The sequence below is a fragment of the Psilocybe cubensis genome, chromosome 13 (genome assembly GCF_017499595.1).
Source record: "Psilocybe cubensis strain MGC-MH-2018 chromosome 13, whole genome shotgun sequence".
Taxonomy (NCBI): Eukaryota; Fungi; Basidiomycota; class Agaricomycetes; order Agaricales; family Agrocybaceae; genus Psilocybe; species Psilocybe cubensis.
This window is the reverse complement of record NC_063011.1, coordinates 671,655-684,876: the sequence shown is the minus strand read 5'-3', so window position 1 is coordinate 684,876 and position 13,222 is coordinate 671,655. Positions and strand designations below refer to the sequence as shown.

At 45.0% G+C, this 13,222-nt stretch overlaps 5 protein-coding genes across 5 annotated transcripts; 4 read left to right on the top strand and 1 right to left on the bottom strand.

Annotated features, from left to right (window-relative positions):
- Positions 1 to 1,451: 1,451 nt before the first annotated feature.
- Positions 1,452 to 3,764, top strand: JR316_0012950 (AMSH-like protease sst2; the record flags this gene model as incomplete). Its single annotated transcript, XM_047898568.1, has 6 exons — positions 1,452 to 1,775; positions 1,838 to 2,670; positions 2,724 to 3,306; positions 3,360 to 3,481; positions 3,540 to 3,642; positions 3,702 to 3,764. 6 exons carry the CDS (start codon positions 1,452 to 1,454, stop codon positions 3,762 to 3,764), a joined length of 2,028 nt encoding a protein of 675 aa, XP_047742116.1.
- Positions 3,765 to 4,232: 468 nt separating this feature from the next.
- On the top strand, positions 4,233 to 4,679 carry JR316_0012949 (uncharacterized protein; the record flags this gene model as incomplete). The annotated part of the gene is made up of 4 exons (XM_047898567.1): positions 4,233 to 4,321; positions 4,399 to 4,435; positions 4,507 to 4,519; positions 4,588 to 4,679. The coding sequence occupies 4 exons, from the start codon at positions 4,233 to 4,235 to the stop codon at positions 4,677 to 4,679; spliced, it is 231 nt and encodes a 76-aa protein (XP_047742115.1).
- Positions 4,680 to 4,816: 137 nt separating this feature from the next.
- Positions 4,817 to 6,297, top strand: JR316_0012948 (Acid phosphatase; the record flags this gene model as incomplete). Its single annotated transcript, XM_047898566.1, has 6 exons — positions 4,817 to 4,899; positions 4,965 to 5,056; positions 5,116 to 5,398; positions 5,465 to 5,595; positions 5,661 to 5,774; positions 5,825 to 6,297. 6 exons carry the CDS (start codon positions 4,817 to 4,819, stop codon positions 6,295 to 6,297), a joined length of 1,176 nt encoding a protein of 391 aa, XP_047742114.1.
- A 1,548-nt stretch (positions 6,298 to 7,845) lies between these two features.
- Positions 7,846 to 8,812, bottom strand: JR316_0012947 (uncharacterized protein; the record flags this gene model as incomplete). The annotated part of the gene is made up of 3 exons (XM_047898565.1): positions 7,846 to 8,260; positions 8,316 to 8,666; positions 8,718 to 8,812. The coding sequence occupies 3 exons, from the start codon at positions 8,810 to 8,812 to the stop codon at positions 7,846 to 7,848; spliced, it is 861 nt and encodes a 286-aa protein (XP_047742113.1).
- Positions 8,813 to 9,458: 646 nt separating this feature from the next.
- JR316_0012946 (Serine/threonine-protein kinase SRPK) lies at positions 9,459 to 13,114 on the top strand (the record flags this gene model as incomplete). The annotated part of the gene is made up of 10 exons (XM_047898564.1): positions 9,459 to 9,619; positions 9,671 to 9,981; positions 10,053 to 10,307; positions 10,376 to 10,455; positions 10,515 to 10,671; positions 10,724 to 10,924; positions 11,382 to 11,977; positions 12,044 to 12,397; positions 12,456 to 12,737; positions 12,800 to 13,114. The coding sequence occupies 10 exons, from the start codon at positions 9,459 to 9,461 to the stop codon at positions 13,112 to 13,114; spliced, it is 2,712 nt and encodes a 903-aa protein (XP_047742112.1).
- Positions 13,115 to 13,222: the final 108 nt, after the last annotated feature.

Sequence of the window (13,222 nt, the reverse complement as noted above, 5' to 3'; positions counted from 1 at the left end):
TAAGATGTGTGTTGTCTAAGATTCCATACTCCCCGTAATCTTTTACAATTATAACTAGAAGCAGGCTCGAATCGCCGAGAGAGCTTCGTACGAAATATCCCAAGACACTCAACACCATCATAATATTTGATGACTGAGACGCATCTTACACTATTATCAAAGAACTAGCAACTTATCAAGATTTTTGGTCATGGGACAGATTGACCCTGATGTATCAGACTTGTAGCTATACAGGTATTGATTCCAGTGTGCAAGACTCGTTGTGCTACGGAGAGAGCAAGAAAACAACACCAACCTGTTCCGACCTGTCATATTGAAACGAAGTATACCTACAATGCATCTTCTACCCCAAAATTGTGAACGATTCTTTTGCTCAGATGTACTGTCCTTGGGCGTCTATCAGAGTGGTGATCTATTTTTAGACCGAATCCGTCGAACATGTTCTGTTGGAGGGCAAGTCATTTGCGAGAATATTCAGGATAGAATATCGCGTAAAAATACTCGTAATTACAGTTAGCGTGCTGAAATAGTGCTGAGACCTCCTAGGAATGTGCACAATGGTCCCCTACAAACACTGGATACTCTCCTAAATTACAGAATCATGCCACAATTCCTGGATAAATAAAATTTTAAAATAAATTTGGCGACGTCCTAGGTTGTAGAGGACTTAAGATATGGATTGAAACAGTATTTAAAATGAGAACCGCAACACAGTCGAAAGGTAAGCCAGTCAACAAATTAATTCAATGTGTCAATGAGTCTCAACAGAAATTTCAACTTCGTTCATGGTCGTAGCATCTCCTAAGACTTTGGGAAGCTATAATTTAGTACACTCAAAAAGCTAAAAGCCAAGATATACTCGGTATGCCGCAAATTTATCCTCTATTTCTCATTGCTCGTAGCAAATTATGCGACGCGACAGTCAGGCGCCTAAATGCCCACCATTCTATTTTTAGGCCACTATCCCCCTATTGTCATTACTCTCGTCCGTGTTCAGAGTATCAAATATAGACTTAGGCCAAGTATATCTAATATAAAAATTTAAGGGATACACTGCAACATCTTTTGCATGCAATAAATAAAGTGCCAGTTATTTCAGCGATATCTTTTGCATATCTTCCGATTTCAAGCAATTAGTGACATTGGAATATTTCGGTGTGGATGCGAGCAAATCTTAATCATTAATATGTATTAGTGAGTATATTCTACTTTTAAGTCGTTCTTCTTGACTAGGTTTATGCTCAATTACCACCCAATGTTCGTTTTTCTGGTACCTTCTCCTATTCGATGTCAGTATCACGTGATCAGGTCAACACAAGTGCCAGGCGCAGTAAGCTAACACAGCTGTAACTGTGCCGTGCACCCATTCGCAAGAGTAACTTGTATGAACAACTGGCGTTCTAGACACAGATCTCTCACTGAACTCGACTCTTTGATATACAAACGTCAAAATGAGCCATGTAGGAAACCCAGGACAACCGAGAACTGTTGCGAGCGGTAATGGTGTTGCACCGAGCTCCAGACGTCCAGCATCGATAGCCGAGCTTGCGGAGCAGGCCAAAATTGACGTTTGGGACGAGTCTCGGGAATTCAAACAGCACTTGCGGGTGGCAGAGAGATATCGACGAGAAGGCAAAGAATCTGCGAAGAAGGGCGATCTCGAGACTGCGTTTGTGCAACTCGCCCGGGCGGCTACACTCGTGCTCGAAAAGCTGCCATCACACCGCGATTACCACAAGGTGCTGAACGCCAACCAGCGCACCAATCTATCACTGGTACGTGGTTTGAACATGTCACCCTTTTACCCGATCATTCAATTAAACCCTCTTTTATTCAGAATGGACAGGATATCTTGGATCATCTAAGTGAATTAAAACCTTCTATCGTGGATCGATATGAAAAATGGCTACAAAGGCATCCTGACGGGGATCATGAGCGAACCCCGAATGCCAGGACGCAACTGATAGGAAATGACGATGCCGCTCGTGCACAGGCCCAAAGGGAGCAATTTCAGGAGGAAGAGCGCGCGAGGCAGCGAGAGCGGGAACACCAACAACGGGTTGCGGCGGAGGAAGCGGCAAAATGGAAGTGGCAGCGCGAGCAGCAGTATGCGCATGATGAGGCAGAACGGGCGAAGCGGAAAGAGGCTGCTCGGGTAGCCGCAGCGGCGTCCAACACTCCTAAGGCGCCACCTCCTGATTACACCTTCCAGCGGACGCCGAATCAAATTCACAATCATGGCTACGGATCGCAGAGCACTGTTGTTTTGGCTGATGGACGTACTCCAGAGGAAATTGCCCGGCAGGCACAGCAGGAGCAAATGAGGCTGCGGGAAGAGGAAATCAAGCAGAAGAGAAAGCAGGAACAGGATGGGATTATTAGACGTCAACGCGAGGCAGAAGAGGCTGCTCGTATAGCTCGACAGAACATCGCTCCTCCACCCCTTGATGCGCATGCCTCTTCGATGTCATCTACCGACTTCTATGGTCATGGGCAGTCTCAATCGCCCGCGGTTTCGACGCCTTCATCCAAAGGCCATATTGAATATCCTGCCATACGACGAATGCCTCTCCAAAGCCCGGTATATGAAGGCGACTCAACTGACTCGGAATCGCTGCACAGCACAACACGAGTAATCGAATACAGAACCCCAATCCGCAATGTCAGGAGGTAGGTTTTTCAGCTACGTTTCTTGTTTTTTGTGACTCATTTCACGCGCGCAGCCCATCGTATCCTCCGCCTATAACAACTACATCTCCCGTTCCGGGAATTGGACCTATTCAATACCCCAACTTGATGTCCCAGCACCAAAAGGCTCAGGGTTATTTCCCTTCTCTAAATTCCATGTTCGACCCAGTAGATAAGCATCACAACTCCAGTTCAATTCTTTTCGGTTCAAATGGGAACGACAGCAATTCTCTGTACCCTTCAGGATACCCCCAGCAGCATAGCGCCTACCCACCTCCCGGTCTCGGCGGCATTCCGCCACAGATGGCACCCCCTACGCAAACGGAGGTCGCTCGGATGCCTCGCCCGCCAAATGCAGTGTTTGACCCTAATGTGCCCTTGAAGACAGTCAGTCTTCCTAGAGAATGTCTGCCAAGATTCCTTGCAATCGCCAGAGTGAACACGGAGAGGAACAAGGAGACGTGTGGATTGCTTTTAGGGAAGGATAAAGGACACAAATATGCAGTCACCACGCTGCTTATTCCGAAGCAAAGCTCTACGAGCGACACGTGCACTATGGATGAGGAAGAATTGGTCTTACAGTTCACGGAGGAGCGAAGTTTGATTACCCTTGGATGGGTGAGTGGTTTTATACTCGCAGCCGGGATGTAACAACTGATGATGATGGATAGATCCATACCCATCCATCGCAATCATGTTTTATGTCCTCGGTCGATCTTCACACACATTCAGGTTTCCAGCGCATGCTTCCAGAGTCATTTGCTGTCGTTTGTGCTCCAAAATCCAACCCGAAGTCTGTACAACTTGACTTGCATTTTTGAACTATAACTAATATTATCTTTTGTTCTTAGCTTTGGAATCTTCCGTTTGACGGACCCTCCGGGACTCGACATCATACTTCGATGTAACGCCAAAGAAGCATTCCATCCTCATCCCGATGAACCGATATACACTGTACGTTGTTCCACTCAAATTTATCTACATGTATCGGTATGCTTACTTCACTGTCACAGGATGCTGATAAGGGACACGTGCAAATGAAGGATTCCAGTCTTGAAATTGTAGACTTAAGATGAATATGAAGCTTACTCTGAAGCTTGGAGGTTCATTTTCTATTTGCTTGTCAGTCTTACCATTTGGTTTTAATACTTACAAATTTCTCTAATCCTCTCATTCGTTTCTGCTTCTTTTTGTCTTCCTGCAGTTTCTACGACTCTTGACTCCGAACTCCCCGATCGACTCTTTCCCTCAGCATACTACACGTATTACTAGGCACTGGCATTCTCTTTCCTTCTATTTTATACCCCCACCTCACAAACGTGTAACTATATACATTTTATTGCACTTCTCCATCACATTCTTCAACATATTTATACAATCTCTCATCTTTCCCGCATGACATCGATTGGCCAAATACCTGCACACGGTCCTTCAAAGTATCAAACTTCAAGTTGCTAAATGCATTTCGCCTGAGAGTGCTAGGGTCATATCGGGCGTTGAAGGAAGGCGGTTTATTGCCGATCAACACTGTCCTTTTTGTCTTCATGAAATTAGCAGGATCTGGCGTCGTGGGACAGTGGCTGGCAGTACTATGGATTCCTGTGACTTTTGTTTTTTCTCATCTACCTTGCATGTATGTCTACATATGATTCTGATTTTCTTGATCCTACTGACTTGACTTCACATGGCGCTCAAATGCTCTCTGTCTAGAGCTTTCACATCGGCTCCGCACATCCGCCCTTGTCAAGTGGGACGATCCATCAATTCCGCATTATTTTTAACCCTTGTTATCTTTCATGGCACCATATCTGCGTTTAGCTGATGACGATGAGTGTGTTGGCATATCCACATGATATATGGTTGCATTTTTGACAGAGCAGTAATCTGTTTTTCTGTAAGAAGCGCACGTTTGTCGGGTGGTCAGGACGAATGCGGCACGGCGAGGTGTCCCTTCTGAGCCCAAAGCATCGAGAAGTTTCGACAGGACCTAGCTGCTAAAGGATATAAAGTGCATGATCATCTGCCCAAAATCTCTTCTTCTGTGTGGTCATCTTCCTTGGTGAAGTCGGACACCTGTGTTAAATCTGCTCTTTTACTGGTGCTTTAACATCTAAATCTCGGGGAAGCGATGTTGTTGTCCACTTTACTTTCTGCCACTGTTATTCTTGGTGTTGTGGCTGCACCTCCTCCAGACCATGATCATCAGCCACCGTCGGTTATGATTTCTTCTCCGATTGGAATGCGGCTCAACTGACCGATTTTTTTTCTCTACACAGAAAACACAACAAAATAGTTCCAGGGATTGTGTTCGATCGCTTTATCAGTATTTGGCTCGAGAACACGGACTCAACGGACGCCCAGGCTGATCGTACGTTTCAAATCTGTAATATCCTATTTTTTTACTCTTACCATGTTTTCATTTGAAAGCAAATTTTGCTGCTTTGACACAGCAAAGCCTCAGATTGACAAACTATTTTGCCGTTACTCACCCTTCGGAACCCAATTACGTTGCTTCTGTCGGCGGAGAGTATTTCGGGATGCAGAATGATAACCTGAACCGTATCCCAGCGAATATTTCAACTATCGTCGATTTATTGGAGGAGAAGGGCATTTCGTGGGCCGAATACCAAGAAGATATGCCAGAAACTGGATTCCAAGGGTTTCAGCAGCTCGCTCCATCTGGCGCGAACGACTATGTACGAAAACACAAGTAAGTTATGTCGCTTTTTTCTAGGATATTCTTTTTTCAACAAGTAAACTAATTCTACCGATTCAGTCCGTTGATCATCTACGATTCTGTTGCAAATAGCACGACCCGAAGTGCTAATATCAAAAACTTTACGTTGTTTGAACAAGATCTTGCATCGAACAATATTCCACAATGGTTGTTTATTACACCTAACATGAGTCAGTTTATTTCAAAACTCGGTGTATGACATCTTTTCACCCCAATCTAATGACAAAACATTCAGCTAACGATGGGCACGATACCAATATCACCTTTGCCAGTAGTTGGGCAAGAGGTTTCTTGGAACCTTTGCTCAAAAATCCCCACTTCAATGGTCCGAAGACACTCATACTTCTCAGTTAGTTATTCTTTTCAAATACCTTGAACTTTAACTCATATCTTCAATAGCATTCGACGAGAGCGGAAGTGACGGCATTCAGAATAGAGTTGACTCAATCCTCTTGGGAAACGCGGTTCCAAAGCACTTAATTGGCACAGAAGACAGCTCGTTCTACACACACTACTCTGGAATAGCCACAATTGAAGCTAACTGGAACCTGCACACATTGGGTCGTTATGATGTCGGTGCCAACGTTTTCAGCTTCGTGGCTGAGAAGACTGGCGATAAACTGCGCACACTCGAGAATCCGCCGCTGTCAGAGACATTTTTGAATGCTTCTTACCCGGGAGTTTTTAATACTGGACCCAAAGCGCCATTGCCAATTCCTAACACTCGCCTGGTGGTCAACGGACGTTTCGTGCACCCGAAGGTCGTTGAGATTTGGGGTTCTCCTGCGTTACAATCTTGCACCACCTATACTGATAGTGTACAGGTGCCTAGCCTTGCAAATCCACCTGTCTTGCCTGCCGGTTGTCTTTAGGGACTATTTTACTGAATATTTTTATCTCCTTCATGACAGTTGTGCTTCAACCAAATATCATTAACAAGTTGTTAACAAATTTGACTACATTCTTGCGCTCTGTGATTGGGCAATGAGGCACTAGGTAATATAACTTATAACACGATGGGCACCTAACTGTCATGTGGCTATCTAACATGTTAGCTAGGTTGTTGCCATAATATTGTACTATGTTAATTGTCATGTAATTGTCATGTAATTGTCATGTTAACTGTCATGTTTTTTGGGTCACACTCTACCTTGTCACTCAAGACCCAGTAAGTCTCTGTGAACCGTGAATAGTCTTCAAGTCCCAAACTGGCAGTTACATAACCGGTCGACTTGGGGACAATAGTGCTACTCAATTCTCTTTTTTACGATGTTGTTTAATTTTTAAAACCATGTGGAACAGTTTAGCTGACGTTCTTGGTAGTAAAATTCATGTGGTATATACTGTTGGTGTGCTTTTCTGAGTTTGAATGAGCTTAAAAGCGGCCAACATGCCGACCGCAGCAACGGCGTAGTCAAGGAGCTTTGACGCGTCGAAACGCGTCTTTATTTCGCGGCGCGTCTCCTCTTTGCGCGCGTTTTCAGCTATGTTTTCCAATGCCTGGCAAGGTGCGCATTCTGTCAACGATCACACCCATCTATAGAAAGCCTCTCAGCCTGTAATCGACGTGATTTCCAATCTTAGTTTGCGAGATGTGAGAACATGGTTGCGACTATTTGCTTGTCGACCGTTTTTGCATCGTTAATGAGGAAAATTGCCATTTTTTCCCAGGAAGTGAGATTCTTGTCCTTATTTTGCTGATATCTAGTAGGTGCATGCTGTCTCTCTAACGCGCGAGTACGCGCCATATTGGAAGAAATTGATATGAATAGGGGGATTCTAGCGAGCATGATTAATACCTTTGAGAACGGCCGTTCGGCATGGGTATTGATGGATTCAAATACCGCCATGATGTGCACCACATGAATTTTATTGTCAATAAATCTTGAAATTTAATTGCAACTTGATCAATCAAAAAAATTCAGACAAATTACTGTTTTCTTAAGCCAATGCCCCTAGTGTTTAATATTGGCCAGGTGGTGCAGTGTTAATATATACACTCTACATGTCCTTTCATTTTTCCCCCAAGTCAACCGGATATGTATCTACTGGACCCCATGGTCTTGAGTGACAAGACAGAGTGTGACTCAAAAAACATGACAGTTAACCAACAGTTAACATGACAATTACATGACAATTAACATAGTACAATATTATGGCAACAACCTAGCTAACATGTTAGATAGCCACATGACAGTTAGGTGCCCATCGTGTAAGCGACATGGTCTGAGCCGTGGGAATTTTCCATCGCGGCATCTATGTATGACAGGGCTATGCATGAAACAGATGTCAGTCCTCTGCTTTCTTTTGTTATTTAACATAGTTATAACTGAAGGAAAAGTTGCGGTTTATCTCAAGGTGCGTTATTATAACAAACTCATTGAATTCGTACACCTAATCAACTGAATCATGATCGTAATTTACTCTTTTTTCCCAAGTTTCTTCGCTGCTTTGGCCGCTTTTGCAGCTTCCCGTTGTGCTTTCTTGGCCTCTGCTGAAAGCGAACCTCCAGCCAACCTTTCTGCCTCCACACGACGATGCTTAGCTTCCTCTTCAGCCTTTGTAGCAGCTGCGTGTCGATCAGCTTCTGCCTTCTTTCTGGAGGCTGATGATTCGGCAGCCTTGGTCCATGAAGAAGGAACTTTCTTCTTCTCAGAAGGATAGACATGGAATAAGCCCTTCGTGACTTTTCCTGGGTTCTCTTTCTCGTGTTTTATCGCCCACGGACTCTTGATCTGCTCTCCAGGATGGCCTTGCTTCGTGGGAGCCTTGTAATATCCAGCAGTAATATGGTTCTTTTCATTCGGATCACTGCCTCCAGTGTGTGCGAGATGACTACAATAAAAGGATGTTAATGTTGTTTTATAAGAATCTCGGGGAAGATACTCACAAAACTCTGGCAGAGTGTGCTCCGTGATTCTTCATATCCTGCTTGACTACTTGTTTGTGGTACTTTTTCACTTTCTTGCGGTCTTTTCCGTGCAGTCCGAGTTCGTCAAGGTGGGCCTTTGCAGCGTTACCGAACGTAACCTTTGCGTTAGCAGGTCGCTTTGGAGAGGTCTTTCCTTTGGCTGCTGCTTTTGCGACTCGCGTGGCTTTGGCGGCTTGCTTTGCGGCCTTTAATGCTCCTCGACTACGCTGGTAGATCTCCTCGACGTCATCGATGTCTCTGGAATCCAAGTCCAGTCCATCATCACGTTCAAAAACATCAAAAGATGGGCCTGGATACTCGCGTCTGTGTCTACATGGCACCGTTAGCTTTTGATACTTTCTAGCGAGTTTTCTGCCTCACATTGATAAATCGGAACCACGCTCTGAAACGATGGGTAAACAGAGCACCACAGGTAGAAAAGTCGACACTACAGCAATGATGGGTGCGAAACGCATGATGTACGACGGGGTGGAATGCGACCTGCGCAAATGTATGACGGTGAGACCAGCTCAATGAAAAACTTGTTTGAAAGCGGGTTTCTATTTATCTGAACCCGCCCCGTCCCAGTCGGCGTGTGCCAAATGCCGTTTTTACGCTACAAGTCACATTGACGTACATATCTATTTCAAAACTAAACATGCCTCCAGGGACGGTGCTTATGCATGGTTGAATAAGAGATTACTACCCACCGCTGCAACCAAATTAATACTAGACTTACTCTATACCTCCGAGTGTGTGGCCATGAGCTAGGTGTTATTCTTTTTTTGCGGTACTTAATCCCACCTAGTGCAGATAACTGTTGTCACTGTGAGCCCTGCCATCTCGAATAAATAGACGATAAGATTGGGAAAGGGTGAACTTTCTGGGGCCGTTTGGTTGCATGTTAATTCTAGCAAATACGTATCACGAATTTGAACTGATCGGAACGCATCAAACGTCAGTATCAAACCACTCGTCGAAGCCTTGAAAGCGCCGTAGCCTGTGAATCATGGCTGTGTTATCGTCTTGATCATGGTCCATCCAAAACGGATTTCCGTCTCCAGGTCTCCGTAATTCATAAAGCGCACCTTTCTGCAATCCATCCCTTTCCTAACAAGCATTATGTCCCAATTCCCTGAAGAACCCCTTTCCGAATCTGCCGCTGATGGATCAGGATACTTTCCCGCCTTTCCAGGTCTTAAGCTAGGTGAAAACAGGTACGAGGTCATACGCAAGCTAGGGTATGGACCACGATCGTCTGTATGGCTCGCCCTGGATGCACAGTAAGTTCAACATCATTGCATATTGGAGACAAATATTGACCTGATTCACAGGGATGATCGTTACATAGCACTCAAGATTCTGACTGTACATGCGACGAACCAGGCAAACTATGAGCTGGAAGTTCTTAAAATGATCCAAAGGAGAGGCCTGGACGATCTTCCAAGTCTACAATGTCATTTCATCCAGAACAGTGCCCATGGAGAACATCTTTGCATCGGACTCGCGGTACTTGGCACGTCACTGGAGGACCTGCGCTTGTCTTCTCCTACCAAAACTTTACCCGTCCACATTGTGCAGAAGGCAGTGGCGTCCATAATGGTGCCTCTTTTAGAGCTTCATAAACTTTCCCTCATTCACGGCGGTAAGTTACATTGCTCTTCTACTCTTGCACACTAAAATTAACGCGATCCTGCGATCTTTTTTTGTCTCAAGCTGTGACCGGTGATAATATCCGTTTTTTTATAGGGAATAATAAGGGAGATATAGAGAGTAGGTTGGCTCAGCTCCCTCCGTGCAAAATCGAAAAAGTCGTGGCAATCAATGGAGTCGAATACCCGGTCGTTCGATCACAGCCTATTACCCACGGTTACGATTGGAATGAAACACAGTCCTCTTTTGTAAATTGCTCTTTGTATCTTAGCAACGTCGGTCATGGTATTATCATGCTATACACTAAATGCTATAACTGTGAACTCCTGACAGTTGTAATTTCGCAGCTCAATTTACCGACAAAGCTCCCAAATGGTCTGGAGTAGATGTTGCTCTTCGACCACCGGAGACCATCATCGAGACCTCATATGACAGCAAGGTCGATATATGGATGCTTGGATGCGCGGTATGTACACTCGCTCCTAAACGCAGTCAAACAATATGTTTATTGTATGTTTGGTACAGGTATACCAGCTTTTAACAGGAGATCCACTCGTGCTCCCTGAAAAAACTGAGGACGAGGGTGACCACCTTGCATGGATTCAGGCAATGGTTCAAGACCGCTTCAAGCGGGAACTCGCGATTCGCTCTCCTGTCCGAGAATGCTTTTTTGCCGAGGATGGTAAAATATTTCTTTCCAATATGTAACACCTCCACCCTCACTGTGTTTATAGGATTTTTCATTGAAGACATCCCTGAAGATACGCTTGAAAGCCGTTTTGCTTCTAGCGGAATGCCAAACATTACACCAGATCAAACTCGAGGCGCTGTTCAATTCTTAGAGAGATGTTTAGTCCTGGATCCTGCCGATAGGCCTACCATAGCAGAACTGAAGAGTCATCCATGGCTGCGGCCGGGATTTGCATGCTCGTGTGGTTTTTGCGGGTGAACAACACCAAGAAAAAGGATACGTTACCAATGAATGTATTAAATATTTTCACATTGTAAGCGTATGCGACTATATATCCACTTGTTATAGTATTTAAGTGTGTGTAACGATCTTTATCCCCTTGGGCAATCATCCGATGGGCGCCTATTGAACCAATGACCAAACGTTAATTTGTCATGCTTGTCGGATGAGCGTCTTCGTTTCATCCGCGTTCGATCAGTGATATTGCATGTTGTATGCTGTCTCATTAATACTCTGGCCGTGATGTCCGCGTTTCTCCTGGTGACTGCGGCTTATATGAGCCGACAGCGACATGGCGAGTGAGAATTTCTTCCTTTACGACGCCATCCCAACCCAAAGTGTTAGCACCGACTATCATCTCACTTGAATTGGTAAGGCCCTCCTTACTTTCCATTCCAAGCTCCATACTAACCAAACAACAGTCTTCCGTAGTATACCTCCTCTCTTGGCGGATCATCCCCTTCAGCCCCTATCAAAGATGGATTTACGGCCTCAATTGCAAGCTCTGCCGACAGAACTCCTTGACGAAATTGTGATTTCTATACCATTGCATTCCGCTCCGTCTACGATCCTTTCATTGATTTTGACAAGTCGTGTTTTTTACACCAATCTATACCCACGCCACCTCTACTCGCGAGTCATACTGAGGGATGAGCGAAGAACATCCCAGGCTATCACCAACATTTTCGAAAACCCAAACCTTGGGCGACACGTCAAGGGCATTCACATTTTGTACAACCCAACCCGGGAGCCCAAATGTCCCTTGAACGTTACAGACGGAGTGGAAGGATTGATAACTCTGGGCTTGCTTCCATCACTTCAAAGCTTCACTTTCCATGCGCAGGCAGGGTGGAATGGCTACGGTCAAAACGTTTATGGGGGATTTTCGCAAAATTTCTTCGGAAATATAATCAAGAAATGCCCTCTTCTTTCAGAGTTTGTTTTATCGGGACCCGAAGACTCATTTTTCACACCTCTGGCGTACGATCTAGGGATGAGTGTGCTCAAAGATTCCAAAGTAAGCGCCGCGAAAGTATCCATTTCTCGAAATAATAACGACTCCTGAATCCTTCTTTTCATGTAGACTCTCAAAACCCTCGGGCTCGACTTCTGTAATACCACCCTTGGGACAACCTCTGGATTCGATATAGTTGCCGGAAATGGAAGACTTTTGTCATTCACCCTGAACAGTTTATCTCTCTCCTTTGGCTCGTGCAGCAAGCTTCCCTGCATCTCCCCAATATTAAGGTTGCATTTCCCCAATCTGAAGAGGTTGACATTGGCTTCCTTCTGTCTCAGTGATACTGCAGAAGCAATGTCGTTCTGGAGACGCCATCCTACTTTGCAGACACTTTCCTTACCTTCAGACAACCCCGGTCAGCCCCTATTCTCGAACGACATCAATCAGGGGTTCTTGCCTAATTTAGTGCATCTCGAGGTGAGAACGTTTTGGCTTCATACTATGGGAGCATCTGAAATCATGAAACGTGATAAAGGCAGACCTAAACGAGGTTGCTGCTTTAGCGCCAATAATACACCAGTTGACTCGTCTGTGTGTACGACGGTCGATCGCAAAAGAATTCCCCATTCTACTTCAACGAGTATTCCCTGATGGACAGTCCAGAATACGAAGTCTTGAAATCGAAGGAGCTTTGAAGCGCAGTCAGATTCCGAACCCATTGGCATTTTCAGATTATATTTTAAGCATTGCAAAAATCATCCCTGCGTTGGAAGAATTTGGTTTGACGTGTAGAAATTTGAGCATGCAATTATTTTTTGTGAGTAACTGTCGCGTCCGTTCCGCTATATTACTAAATTAGTTGGTTTTTCTGTGATCCAGGAAAGTCTCCTTGAGGATCGGGTTCAAGGCCTCCAACTCATGAGAAGGCTGTACATAGGATACAGGGATTATCATGTGCATTCCGAAGAATCAAGAGGACGATATCTTGCACTTGTCACCAACCTATCCGCTCAAAAATGGGAATCACTTGACTCGGTGACGGACATTTCGAATCGGTACGACTATCCTTATACCGTTGCCAATGTGGTACGAAATGAAGAAGGAAAGGCGACGTGGGTAGAGGTCGGGAAAGGAAATGGCATGCAGATCGGATATGAAAATAGTCCCTTTGGAAGTATTCCAGGATCAGGATGATGTTATGTAATAGCACTTCCAAGCTGCGGGCTAGCCGTCGAACGGTACTATCTACGAGCTTTATGACCCGTCGCTACGCGCCGGGGGTGAGCGAAGCGAACCCACTTG